The 14,649-nt window shown below is 32.6% G+C and overlaps 1 protein-coding gene across 1 annotated transcript in view; it reads left to right on the top strand.

The window, feature by feature from the left end:
• LOC129754498 (uncharacterized) overlaps nucleotides 1-14,649 on the top strand; it is a 59,424-nt gene that overhangs the window by 38,148 nt on the left and 6,627 nt on the right. The window contains exon 3 of the mRNA XM_055750610.1: nucleotides 11,999-12,073. Coding sequence (XP_055606585.1) covers nucleotides 11,999-12,073 — 75 coding nt within the window. The remainder of the gene's footprint in view (nucleotides 1-11,998; nucleotides 12,074-14,649) is intronic.

The raw sequence follows: 14,649 nt of genomic DNA, 5'->3' as shown, positions 1-14,649 counted from the left end.
AGAAAATAGAATCGTTTCCGAAATGAAAACTGAAAAAAGAACCAACCCAACTTCACGGCCAGTTTACAACTTAGCGACGACCAGGTGCATACACTTGCGTTTATTATGGTTCATAATGAGATAGCAAATGATTCACCGTCGCCCACTAGACGAGCTGGGAAGGTAACAGCAACAAAATAAAAAAAAAGACACGACGATAGGCTCGACGCATTCGGGAAATTCTTTTGACACCCAACGGAACGGAAGTTCATGGTTGGCTTCCGCTTTATAATGGAAAGTGGTGTAGCGTGGCGTGGTGATCTATAGTTGGAGGCCACTTGATTTCGTTTTAAGAACCTAGTCATCATATCACGTCTGTTTTGTGAATTTGAGGAACTCAAATCCACAAAAATAAACCGTTCCTGGTTTGAAAATTACAATAGAGACTGAATAAAAATTGATGAAACACCCCATAAATAACGATTAAAAAGCACAAATGCACAAATTTTACCATCGGGCTAACCCATCTTCATTATCGTTTAGAATGAAAGCAAAATGTAGATGTCTGTGTGCACCTGTTCTGGTCACTGATCATGACAATCAACGGTCAATCCGCTTTTTTTTACTATCCATACGCTTGGATCCATCCTGTGGTAAACGGTTTTTGGTTCTTTCAATGTTACAAATAAAAATAAATGCCATTGCCATAAGCACTTTTGTAATGGTCTGGTGAATTTCAGTATGTTAGATGTTACCGTACTGGTTTAAATTTTGAACAGTTGTATAAAAATACGTTTTGAGCCTAACGTAGCGTAATCGAAAAATATCTTCAGTCACAAACTTCTCAATCATCCCTCAATAGTTAACAGCCCTTCCATAAGATCTAGAAACAGTATCAAATGTTATTCAAGATTTAAACCAGTGTTGTATCTTGACAGTGAGCGTCATTTGCTACAGAGTTACTTTTGTCTAGTCGAATGCGTTCGCACGTAAAATTATCTCTATTTCAAATGATGGCCAGGTTACGTTTTAAATGATAATGTCGTTCGGTTCAAAATTAATGTTCAGAAAATTTATTTAGTTGCGTTTTGATACAAACTATATTATTCTCACCCTATTTCCTAAATTTTAGTAGTTAACGAGTTTTTAAAATTGAATAAATTGAATAGTTTACTTTAAAAAATATGATAAAAAATAAAGATGATTTTGAATTGAATTGAAAATTATGAAACTTGGACAGTGGTGAACCAGCCTGTGAATGAAAACCTCTTAAATAGAGACAAAATGAAGAAACTTGGAGTCTACTTTTTAAAGCTTGTTCGATGTTTACAATTTTGTTTTCAATTCTTAATCAAACTGATCGTGGTGGCATAAACATTATTAATAAAAATTACTAAGATATTTATGATGAATCTAAAAATTCCAACGGTGGAAGTTCTAGAGAACTTGCTATGTTTCTAGAAATCACAAAACGATAGAAATAGGAAAAAATCTAGCAACACTGCTTCGTCAAAACCGAAATTAGCCTGACACAGATTTAGAGTTAAGAGCCTTGGTATGTTATGCAACATTATTGAATAGCTAAGGTGATCTATAAAAAATCAAGTACCGTCGTGCGGGGTGAGAATGGGCCAAAAATGGTTGTGTTTGAATTGTTTTCTGAATAACTATTGTAATTTAGCTTATTTAGAAAATCAAATAAAGCATATTTGTTCTTACATAGTATATATACAATTACACAAAATTTGGTTAAAAAACATAATTTTTTTGAAAAAGTTACAAGACAAAGAAAATTGACTCATTCTATGGACCACCTTTGTTATAGTTGCCTGATGAAATTTGAATCCATATGTTTAATTGAAGAATGATCCCGTAGTGTGTAAAAATTTCATCTGTCTTGGATTTTGTGGCTTACAGTTTCATATAATGATGATCAATAAATGTTAATCAGTCAGTTCCTTTGTTTCGACCGAGGTTATTCATTCAGTAGGAACAGATAAAATCAATCTTCGTTCTCTATCTCATATTCTAATCCGTTTTTATATTGGAATTTCTGGTAAATATGTGATTCCTGTAACAATTTGTTTACGTGGTATATGAATGCCCTTTTTAATGTTCTCTCACGCCGGTCCTTGCTGATATTAATTTGAATGTAGATAATCCACCAGGGGTGCACGGATTCACCGCAGTTTCGCCAACGTATGCGCTGAATTGCATTCTTTAGATCATGAGTTCGGCTAATCTTCAATGCAAATCACCACATACCCGACACCATGGCTTCGTGTGAACTGTTATGTAAGGAATGTGTTTTGTGTATAATATGTGCAGATTCGCAACCGTATAACATTCATCACATTTTCAGTGCTATGAATCTACGACGAGTATTCCGCACTCGCTGGCCAGCTGGCAACTGATTGAACATTCTTATTATATAGTCAGTTATAAGAGAAAACACATTTTACCTGCCGGCCACTTATGGGATTAGATCCCAAAAATTTTCTTTCCGACCGGGAATCGAACCCAGTACGTCTAGCATACCAAAACCAAACTCGTGTCAGCCTATTCGCTAGACCACATCGGCGCTGCACAGTGGTCCGAAAGAGCTAAAAGTGGAACACGGTGCTTTTATGGAAGATGTTTAAAAGAAAAAATACAGTTACTCTAATTTTTTCAGAAATGAAAAATTAAGCCTTTTCTGAATCATTTTCAGGCAAAATAAAAATATTTGGTCGGTGAGTCCTCATACGTTTTGTTTTTTTGAAGATTTGTTGTCCATATTTAGAAATTATTACCTGTAAATTTATTCCAGTGCAATGGAATAGTAACTTTTTTCATGGAAAACTTTTTTTTTTATTTTTACTGAAACATTTTGTCATTCTGAAACAATGAAAATTGTCAACGCCTGGAAAGATAAGTGATTTGGATTTCCTGAAAAACTTTTTTATGAACATTTTATTTTAAATTTTATTATTTGGAATATCCTTGTTATTATTGGTGTTATCCAAATGTAACATGAATTTATATTTATGTGTGTGTATCTTGGAAAACTAATTCTGGTTAAAAAAATGTTATGATACATGAATAAGAACAGTCCAACACCATTTGATTGGTTTCCAACAAAATACTAAAAATATATATATTTTTTTTTCAAAATTGTTCTTTGCAATATTTCCACAATATTTGCAGGCTCTGGTGCATATGGGTATGCACTTTTGAAAACAAAAATTTAATTTTTGATGATGTCACTCGTTTATCGCATTTTTAAAATAAATTTAAAGATAAATATTAGATTTAAACATATCTAAGAAGATCAGTTTTCAATAAAATTTTGTTAAGAGTTAAAGTACTTGCACTGAAATCTGCTTATCTTCCGCTACATAACATCTATTTTAAATTTCTTTTTCTCATATTGATGGTGAACAAATTTTCTATTAATCATTTGAACTTCATTTTTACTTAAGAATTGAATTACTGCCGATATTTTCATATTCATGATCATCAAAACGATGAAAAACTATTTTTTTTTAGAGAAATTTCTATTTTATCGACGGTTTTGGACCTGATTTATGCGTTTTATTTTTTTTTTGTTTTTATGGATTTCTAGGGTTTATTCAAATCAATGATTTCTATACTTTTTGCCATAATTGGTATACAATTGTAGAAGTTATGATTGTTTTACTGTAACATAAATGCTTCATTATGGTTCTTTTTATTAATAAAGGGACCTTCAGTGTACAGTAGAATAATTAAAATAAGTGAGGCATGAACAAAATATGATGAATCTGACGCGCTGCAGGCTAGTTTGCCATCGATAATCTGCAATTCACTTTTTCCAACAATACTGATAATTTTTGTACATGTAAAATCGACAAAAGGATTAAAATACATTTTTTTTAGAAAAAATCCAAATTTATCACAGTTTTAGACTAGATTCATCCATTAAATAAATTTATTTCCAAAAAACTGTAAAACTTAATTTAAATCAATGAATTTAAGAGATGATTTAAATAATATAGTGGGTTGGAAATCGTGGAAGCTAAGATTATTTAATCTTAACAGTAATGCTAGCTCTTTGAATAAAATGGAAGAATCACAGAGTGCAGTAGGGTTACAAAACTTGGGCTAGAAAATAATAAAAATAAAAAGGTTAAAGCAAACTCCAGGCTTATAATGATAATTGTATCAAAAGACAGAAACAAGCAAAATTTAAGCTAGATTGAACTGCTGTAGCGATTTGCATTGAGTCTGAAGTGCGATTGGAATTTTGAGACATTTAACTCAGGAGAAGTATAAAAACGGATTTCTCATCAAAGATGTTTTTTAACGTATCGTTAACTTTCCAATATTCCTTATCGTTATATTTTTTTCAAAGCTTAAATTAAGGCAAACGTTTCTACTCCTGATCGCATTACGATAAGAGTTATCATAAAAACGTTATAGCGGTTCCTAGTGTTTACTAATTTTCTTAATCATTGAGCTTTTTCAAAAAAATTTCCTCCAGTGTTGCCATAATCAAAAAATCTAAAAATTATGGATTCAAATGGATTCTTATTATTTTAGATAATTCTAATAATTTCAGATAATTTGACCCTCTCAGACTACTAACAGGATTTGCCAGCCAATTTTTAAAAAAAATTTAAGGATACGAAGATACTTTTTAAGCATTTTTTATATTAAACAGCTCTGTAACTAGTTTAAAAAAATTTGAAAATTTTTCAAAGTTTTTAATGACATTGTTGACATGACATTTAAAAGTATTAAAAGTTAAAACTTAGAGAATTAGCTCCTCTGAAATTTTAAAACACCAAAAATATTCACAGTCGATGGGTGGGGTTAGAGAAACAAGAGAGATCAATAGAGGGAAAGATCACATGCGGGATATACATGGTGTTTCGATAGAAGGTCCAGCAGTTGATCGGCAGAGCTCGATTGCTCGTGTTCGCCGGTTCCATCACGTTCACCGTGGTGGAATTCGCTAACGCGCCGTTGTACCGAAGCGGAGATTGCAGGTTCAAGTCCTGTCGGTGAGCCGTTGTATCTTTTTCGAAATTTTCATGATATTTACGGCTTATGTTCTTTCGTTCTTTGATAGTTCATGTTTCTCTAATTTCTTTCATCACATATGAAAATGTGATCATTTTCAGGTACAAAGATGTACCAAGCGATTTCATAACATCAGTATTGACCAAAAATATATTTATTTTTTGAAGATTTCAAATAGAAAATTTTCAAAAAAATATTTTGTATGGGGGGTCACCGACAAAATATTTTAATTTTCGGTGAAAATGAACCGGAAGAAGCTTTACTTTCTACCCATGCAAAAAATAGCGTTACTGTATTTTTTTCTTTAAGTCCTTCTACGAAACACACCGTGGGAATTTTTTTCCTAGCGCCTCTGTTTTTCATCTTATTTCTTAAGTGTCTTTAGAACATTTGCTCCTTTAAACATGTTTCATAACTTGAAAGCATCAAAAGCTAGTCAAAGTCCACTACCAAAAATTTTAAATTTTTATCTTTTTTATTTCAATAGTTTGAGCTTTACTTTATACTGCAAAGTTGTAGAGTACGTAAAAATATGAAACTTTGTTCAATACAATAAAACTATAACTCTTTTCAGAGCATAGTTATAAAGGTTTTATTTTGAAAGTTATTTAAAAGATAGTTTTTTATACTTAACTTTATTAGATGAGGATTTACACGAATAGGATGTTCAGAATATTTGTTGAGGCATTCAAATCACACGTTTTGTACAAAAATTCCAACATTCTACGACATTTCCTACCCAACTTATTGCAACTTTAAGTTTTATTTCTCTGGTCGTTGCTTTTATTAATTTATCTAAAAAAACAATTTTCTCGAAACATACATTTATCATCTTCTACTTATCCTTATTCTATAGAAATAAAAGCTGATTGTTAAAACATTTTTACCATTATTTGGATTTTCCTTTCTTACGCTTGATATCTTTCTTGTTCGTTTTTTTCAGTTTTATTTTTTTTCTATCACTGTTTGCAATTTCCTCGGCTGTAATGCTGATTTCGGCTGAGATATTGAACATTGAACTTCTTCCTTCGCTTCGCAGAACCTTCTACAAAAATGGCTTATTTAGTGGTGATAAAATACTCATTCAAAATCTTCATTTTTTTTTAGTCCAATTCGGCGCATACGAAATGTACCTTAGCAGTGATCCCATACTTGTTGGAAAGATACCACTTTTTTAAACCAAAAATCAATTTTTCTTTCTAATTTTCCTACAGACTTTCTATCAATGTTTTAACAGTGCTGGGGAATGAGGCTTCTATAGATTTGTCGCTGAAGACATGCTTTTTCCTTTATAAGTCCGAAGCACTTATCTCGCTTCATATTCGCTTCATGGGACGAAAAAGCAACGTCTAAAGTTTGCGTGATATGTGTTGAGTTCGAAGGGAGACATTTAAAAAAAAAGTTGTATAAAAAAAGTAAGTTCAAGGCTGTGGAAACCACGATCTTAGATTGGCCAATTTTCACTCCCATTTGTATGGGAGAGTGGGGAATCATGGGCCACTTCTTTTCTTTGTTCCATAACTTTCTCATTATAAAAGATGAATTTAAAAAAAAAGGTTTTGGTTTTCTACATTTTTAAGGTACCATTAGGTGTTTTTCTTTAATAAAGTTATTTTCCCCAAGTTCTGACTGTTTTAAAAACAGCAATATTTTTTCGATTATGAAAAATGGTGGGGAATCGTGGGCCACCATATCTAAATTGACCAAATAACATGCAAAGTTTATGAATTGACCCAAAACTGAAATTTTAAAATTCGTTATTTTAATGCAATTTCAGATGAAGAAATAAGAAAGAGACATGTGTATGATCGAATAGATTCAAAAAACTTGCTTGGCGAAATTCTTTATGAAGGATGGACAAAATATTTTTCAAAACTCTTCATTTTTCATAAGAAAACTTTACAGATAGTAATAAAGTATATTTAGTTTTAAATGTGTATAAATACATAAAATTATAGTTGGCCCAAGATGTGGGGCCCACGATTCCCCACAAGCTATGATTTACAAATTGGTTGCGTTTGTGTGACTTATTGATGTTTCATCAAAAATTCCTTTTCCACGTGAAAGAACATGACAAAACTAAGATCATACGCGTATGAGCATATTTTTGTTATGAACTTTAGATTCCCCATCGAAGCAAATAGCTTGTGCTTTTTTAATTATATAAGTAAATTTTTCTAACTTTTTAAGACTTGATAAATAAAAAAAGCATATGATTCGTATTTTAGTCAACAACATATAGAAAAATTTGCTAACGCAAAGCGACGACGATAACAGTTGGTTTGAGATTTTTATCTCAACACACATCTGAGATATTAAAAGTGGCCCACGTTACCCCACTCTCCCCTACATTTTGGACACTGCTTCAAAAAATTGGAATAACTCTTAATGTATTCAACCATATCCAAACATTCATTCTGGTTAAGGAGATTCTAATAAACGCTGAAATTTGCTGGTGATAGTTTACACATGACAAATTAGTGGAATATAGTTTGTTTGTCATTATTACACTGAATTTGGACGATTTTTAGAATTGAAACAAAATTTTTAAAGCAAAAGAAGAAATGATAAAGGGTGATACGGTCAAAATTTGGTCAATATCAACTTGACGTATTTCTTTCAATTTTGTATTTAAAAAACCTGAACACCCCTCATTTTGAAGGTGTGTGTGTGTGTAGAATGTTGCTCCTATTTTGATTTTGAAATTCACTCTTCAGTTGAATTTTATACAAATTAAACTTGAAAAAGATATTCAATTTGATTTTTTTGAATAAACGATTTCACCGATCGATCTATACGCGTTTTCTCTTGACCAAATTTTGACCGTATCACCCTTTATGCCGGCTATCATGTGTAAAAATTTGTAAATGATATATCTGATACTTATGAAAATATTTCAAAAACAAACATTTTTCATTTTGGCTCATACTCACCCCTCACGACGGTATATGTATTGAAAATTAAGCATCGAAATTCCGATAAAGAATTCATGTTGATATTCAGCATTCAGCAATTCATACTTAAGTTTAATTAAGAACTTTTATAAACTATATTATTTTTTAGATTTCTCAAAAAAGCCAAAGATTTTAGGTTCACCATAATAAAATTTAAAAAAAAAAAACAATTCAAGGAAAGTTTTCACCATTACACAATTTTTAATGTTTTTTTTTCTAATCATCAGTGCAAATAAAAAATATTATCATATTCGCAACGATTTTCATTGAGAAAATTTATCTGTTGCCAAATATGAAACTGAAGTTGCACAATTTGGCATAAATTAACAAAATGTAAAACGAATTTCCACAATGGCAAATATCATGAAGAACAATAATTGAAATATTTTTCGGCGTTATACAAAACATGTAGTATGTTTCAGTTTGATTATTTTTTTATTTTCAAATATGAATAGCCATTTTGTAAACTCTTTGTTTTATAAAGGAACACCACTAGGGTCAAGAGCTAGTTTGTCTGAGGTTTGAACTTGAATGACATTATTAGAAGGAAACTTCAATAACTTATTAACCCTTGAATGCATAATGTTGTTTTGAAACAACACTAACTAAAATCCAAATATCTCGAAAACGCATGAAAATTTTATGGGTCATATGTTCACAAACATATTCTAGAGATTAAAAAATTTATTCATGGTATTTTCATCACGATATTTAAATGTATGAGTGAGATATCGAAGAAAATGTGCAGAAAAATGCAAAAATCAGATTTTTTTTATTGGAAAAAGTTGTTTTTGAAAGTTATTTCTTCAGATTTGGAAATTTAAACAAAATTTTTATTCTCATTGAATCACAAACATCTTCCTGCAACTAATGCACAATGTTTGGAAGAGTTTTGTGAATTCGTTTGCAGTACTCATTTCAAAAAAGTCATGCATTAAAGGGTTTATTTTATGTGTTGAATAAATATGATTGGTAATAACACCCATTCAATACATTTCTTAATATGTTCCATAAAAAAATTTTTGAAGCTTCATAAAATTTCTAGTAGCTTAGGAGGTTTAGGACAACATGATTGCACCATTTACCAAAATGGATCCTGATCTTTATCTTTCTCGTCTTAATAACACAGTCCTTTCCTTGAATACTTGAATATGGATTCGCAGACGTATAGACGGTTCCCATAGCTAGTGTAACTACTTATTTCTGCTTATGCCTATTTCAAAATTATTATTTTGGAGTATGCAGGCACGAGGGTTTGCTAGTTGGACCAAAAGAGTTTCTTACTAACAATTATTGCTTCATTCCCCATTGACTACTAGGACGTGGCCGGCATCGTTATTGATCATGTTTAAAAGAGAGAGCCTGAGTTTTGTACATTGAGAATGTACTGCTAACCCCAAGCACCATTCTTTTGGACTTTGCACAAAGCTGATGACCTCGATCAATCTCGGAGTAGCAACCATTGGCGATGTGGAACATGATTCGCTCAGCTACGCCAGCGATTGTGGGATACTTTCACTCCTTACATTACATAAGATTCAATACCTAGAATAAATTTGCGACGTCTTTAGGGACTTTCTTTCGTATGGTTAAATCACAAACTAAATATCATTAAAGTTTCGTCATGTAAACACCCAGTCCACTTTTCAAATGAAAATTAAAATGATCAAATATTTATGACACAGTGCTGAGGGCAAATCAAATGCGAGATCTTAAATACCGACATCAGATAAACAATATATAGGGTAAATGTACCCGACCTTGGCACCTAAGGCATGGTTTACCCTTTTTTTCATCATTCCAACCTTCCTGTTGAGTGTACCATAGAACATCCTTTGAAGAATTTACTTGCTAACTTGCTTAGAGTTCAACAAAAATATGTGTTCTCTATGGAACTTTCATTAATGTGAGCAAAATGCATGCAAAGTACTCACTGTGGTGCTCCAATTACTTGGCCGCCGTACCAATTGTTTTCCGTTTCTATGATCCGATTCTTGGCCTCCAGCAGAGTGCAATAGATCTTTACCAACAAGGCTCAATTGACAGTTAACAGAATCGTTGGCTATTCTGAATATAAGGCCACTGACAGAATGACGTCAGATGAGCGTAAAGTTCTATGCGACGATGGAACACCGGGCGCCACTCATACAACAAAAAGGCTTTTGAAAACATTGATGAACTTGGTTGGAAGGGAAGCACAAAATAAGTCTTTCATTTCAAAAAGTCCGAAGTCCAGAAATTCCGCAATGCGATTGCGACACATAGGATTATTTTCACTACTAAACAACTGTCTTCATATTGTGGAGTTTGGCTCCATAAAGTAAGAAATTGAAAAATTCCTTGAATGGTATTTTAAAATTTTGCCCTTTTGAATTTGTTAGCTGAGATTATGAGCTTCTGGCAAGAGCCATCTCTAATGCCCGGGGCGTTGCGCAGTGGATTGATACGCGAAAAAGATGTTATAATGTAAACCTTGCTAAAACATTTTTTAAATCGACTTACATATTTTAAGGAATAATTGGAAAGAAAACGATATTTTCCTGAACTTCCAGCTTCTGTTTGCAAGAAAAAAATTAGAACAAAAATCTATAAAATAAATTCTGAGTATATGGTTCCCAAGCAATAGAAAACGATTCCAAAACTCAATTAATTGTGTATTTTATATACTAAAGTCATAAATTGCCATCGATCTGGCAATTTTTGGATAAGAAAAACATCTTAAGTCTTGTGATATGCTTAATTTCACTTAGTTTTTTTTTTATATATTTCAAACCACTGTGTTCTGTAGGAGACCACGTGGCTTTTGCTCGGTAGACTGCAATGCAAATGCTGTACGCACGCATACCAATGTACCTTCGATTCATGGTTCCCAAATAGCGATTTTTGCATTTTCAATGCTTGGATATGACTTTTAGTTAGTCGAATCACTTATGTTCTCCAACTTATTTCAAAGCTTAAGTTGATAGAAACGGTCTTATCATACAACCCAATTAGTATGAAAACATTTTTGCGTAGTTTTAAATGAAGTTTTGGGGAAAACATCAGCCCAAAAATACCTCTTTAATTAACATGTATTTTTTCCAGCTTCCAACACTGGTGGTGTATTTCGATTGAAGTTGCATGCCAAGAAAAGGAACAAAATTAGTTTTAAATTTTTATTTAAAACCTCAATAAATATTCACTCTTTGGTCTTTCTAGTATTTTTTGATTTTTTGCCGAGTTTAACTGTAAGCATGAGTATTTATTGCAAATTTTTCAAATGAATGTCCGCGTTTGAAATCGCATGTGAATTTAACAGTTGCACTAGAAAGGTGAGTTCATCTGATTTTCATACGATGATTTCCAACATAATTTCCACGGATGCAGATCGAAAAAAAATTAACTTCTTTATTAAAGTACAAAGAATCAAAAAATCGGTATGCACAGATTTGAAACAAATTATTCTCTTCGCAATGAAAATATATTCAAAATTTTTCAAGCTCAATTTGGACCTGAAAAACATGAAAAAATATGTTGGCATGCCAAGAAAAGGACCATGCCAAAATAGGGCTCACTTACCCTACATACCATCGTATATCGCGAGAAGATTAATTCACTTCCCCCAATTACTCAATCATATTTTGACCGGGCAAGGCAGCAAGTCACTGCCAATTTCCTAACACGACGCAGACCAGAAGAAAAGGAAAGTGTAAGCTCTTTTGTTTTTATTCATTCATTTGGCAGACGATCGTGTTTTTTCTCCTCAATTTTCGTTAACTCCGAAAATCCATCAGCCAAATGAAATGATCACTGAACTTTGCTCGCAGCGAGTGCAGATGATGGACGCATAAATATGTTATGTATGGCGTTTATTTACGATCAATTAAATATTATTGTATATTTTCGCTGAATGCAACTTTATGGCACGATTCGAACGATACCGGATTAATGAGTGATGATGTTTCGACTTTTGCTTTCGATGATACAGGTTAGAAGACTGCAAACGATTTATTTTTGATTATTTTTCTCTTTTCTTCCTTCAGGTTAAATATTTGGGCAGCCAGTATGCACGAGGCCTCTGGGGAATCAAACACACGCGGCGACCGGTGGACCACCTCGTAAGTGATTTTAAACGTTCCTTCAACCTATCATTTGTCGAATTTTATTTATCCGTATATGTATGAAAAAAAAGTAATAAGGCAAATTTAAGATCACTGATTACAAAAAACTTCTACGTACAGATTGATGAAAACGTTAATCTCTATGAAAATACAGTGTTAAGAGGCTTCAGAGTCACTAATAAGAAGATAAAGCTTGAGAAATTTAAGGAAATCAGAAAAAATGAAATAACCACAATTTTCGGAAGAGATCATTTAGGTCCGGCTGATTTTTTAAGTTTTACCTGTATATTTTAACAAGTTCTGAAAAGTTCGGTTCCGATCTCAAGATTTGGAGCTTTTTGAAAATTCAACCAGTGTCATTTTTTGGACCTACCCTTGATGGAAAGTTTTTTTTAAAACGAGCAGATCAGCTTTCTAGGTCCCCCGTCTTTGACTTTGAAATTGGGTTACCTTTATTGTCCTGACTTTTCAAACATGCTGTTTTTTTTAAATTAGAGCTGGCTAGAAGTGTTCAAGAAATAGTCACTGCCACTGAAAGGATAGGGGCCAGAGTTCCGCTCAAATACATGTATAATTTTCCCCATTTTTTCAATAAACATATGAGCCACTTCTAAAATGTCATCGTGAAATCTTATGATCTTACGATCGAAACCAAAAGAAATGACAGTCGAATTGTAGAAAACATTTCAATATATGTTTGTATTTTGAAATTATCGAAGTTTTTAGGTGAGTTTAATAATCAAAGCTACTCCTCGAGTATAGCTCGAAACGTATAGATAACTAATAAATTTTGTTTGATTATTATTGAGATTCACCGGAAAACGTCGATAATTTCGAAGTGCAAACATTGCGGTGATAAAACCAAAACTCCAATTAATATAAGTTTGTCCGCTTGCTTGTATAACAATGTGCAGTGTTCGGCACGAAAGCGCTAGTCCACTAATCGCTAGTTAGTCCGCTAACTTTTCGTTAGCGGTTTAATTTTGCCGCTAAGTTTTGATTGATCTAGCGAATTAAAAAGTTCCGCTATTTTTTGGTTCCGCTAATTGAAGACCGCTAACTCCCATATATTTGTATCAATCTCTCGAATTATAAGTGATAGAATTTTTTTTGTCATTAATCATGCATCAGCTGGCAAGTAAATTTAAAGCAGCCAAGTTAAGGTGACCTTAGGCATCTTCTGATTGCTTAATTGGATTTACTGCAGGATTGCGTACTCGAGTTGGAGGAAATATATGTATTGAGTGTCCAATAAAGGGTGTTGAACAATATAAAATAATTTTTAACATCCCTTTATCAGCATTCGTTTTAAAGGGATTGAGATATTTACTTATCATAATACGGTTTTTTAGAGATTTTACAGATCAGTTCATGTAAAAATAATATAAAATCACCATAGAATGAATTGATATTGTTAAGTTGCTAAGAAAGGAATTATTAGTAGCCTTCGTTTTAAGTTGTTATAAAAATTGTATAAATTTTCAGGTTTGACAATGCTCTTACAAGTTTGAAAAAGGAGAAAACTGGTTAAAGATTATAAATGAGGATAATGTAAAATAATGCTAAAAAACAACAAAAAAGAATGAATTGCACAAAAGATTGTTTGCAACGAAATTACATACAATCTTCTTTGCACATAACCGATAAATCGAGTGAATTTTCAACCAAACTTTAAATTAAAAAGAAATATTATAGCTTCCATCTTCCACATTTTGTTATTTTGCTCTTGTAATTCATTGAAAATTCATTTTTTTTTATTTGTAAAACACAGAGAGGTGATAAAATTTCCATCTTTAACAGTTTTGGTTTTTGTTCATACAATTATCAAATTATCAAAAATCAAATTTTTGAAACTTTATTTATTCCCACTTGAGGATTTGGAAAAATCGAAGGGGGGAAGGGTGTGTCGAAAGAAGAATTTGATATTTGTCCCGGCCTCAATTTTGGTCAACAGTTAGCGATTAGCGCTTTAAGCTTAAAGCGATAACTTTTTTGACACATTTAGCGAAATTAATTAGCGATCGCTAACTTTGAATGAGTTAGCGATTTAATTAGCGGCGCTAATTTTTTAGTTAGCGATGCCGAACACTGACAATGTGTCATAGTGCGGTACCATAGTTGTCATAGTTACCACATGAATTGTTTTATTTTCATTATAACAAGAATAAGCACCAAGTATAGGCATGAAGTAAACGTGAAAAGATAGGCTAGCTAGCAGATTTTATGAGGTTTTGATTTATATTTGTGTGGGATAAGGGAAGGATGTATTGGTGTATCAGCATTTTCTCCCACAGCCGGGTTGAGTATCTACGCCAGTAGTGACACGACAGCCTACCAGGTAGGCCGCAACGAGAGGCCCGGCGCGGTGGGTGATCTCTGGTGGTTAGCCAACCTGCACATTTGGCGACCGTGACAGGACCTAAGCGTTTTTTTTTCTTCACCACACAGGGTTCTAAAAGTGATCGGTATGTATTGTTTTGGAAAGATATGCTTTGATTTAAAAACAAAGGAATCTACTGCAGAGATCACCCACCGGGAAAAAAATATCTGTTAAAGTTTGCGTGGAGCGAAAA

Source organism: Uranotaenia lowii, chromosome 3 (assembly GCF_029784155.1).
Source record: "Uranotaenia lowii strain MFRU-FL chromosome 3, ASM2978415v1, whole genome shotgun sequence".
Taxonomy (NCBI): domain Eukaryota; kingdom Metazoa; phylum Arthropoda; class Insecta; order Diptera; family Culicidae; genus Uranotaenia; species Uranotaenia lowii.
This window is presented reverse-complemented; position numbering and strand designations above follow the sequence as displayed.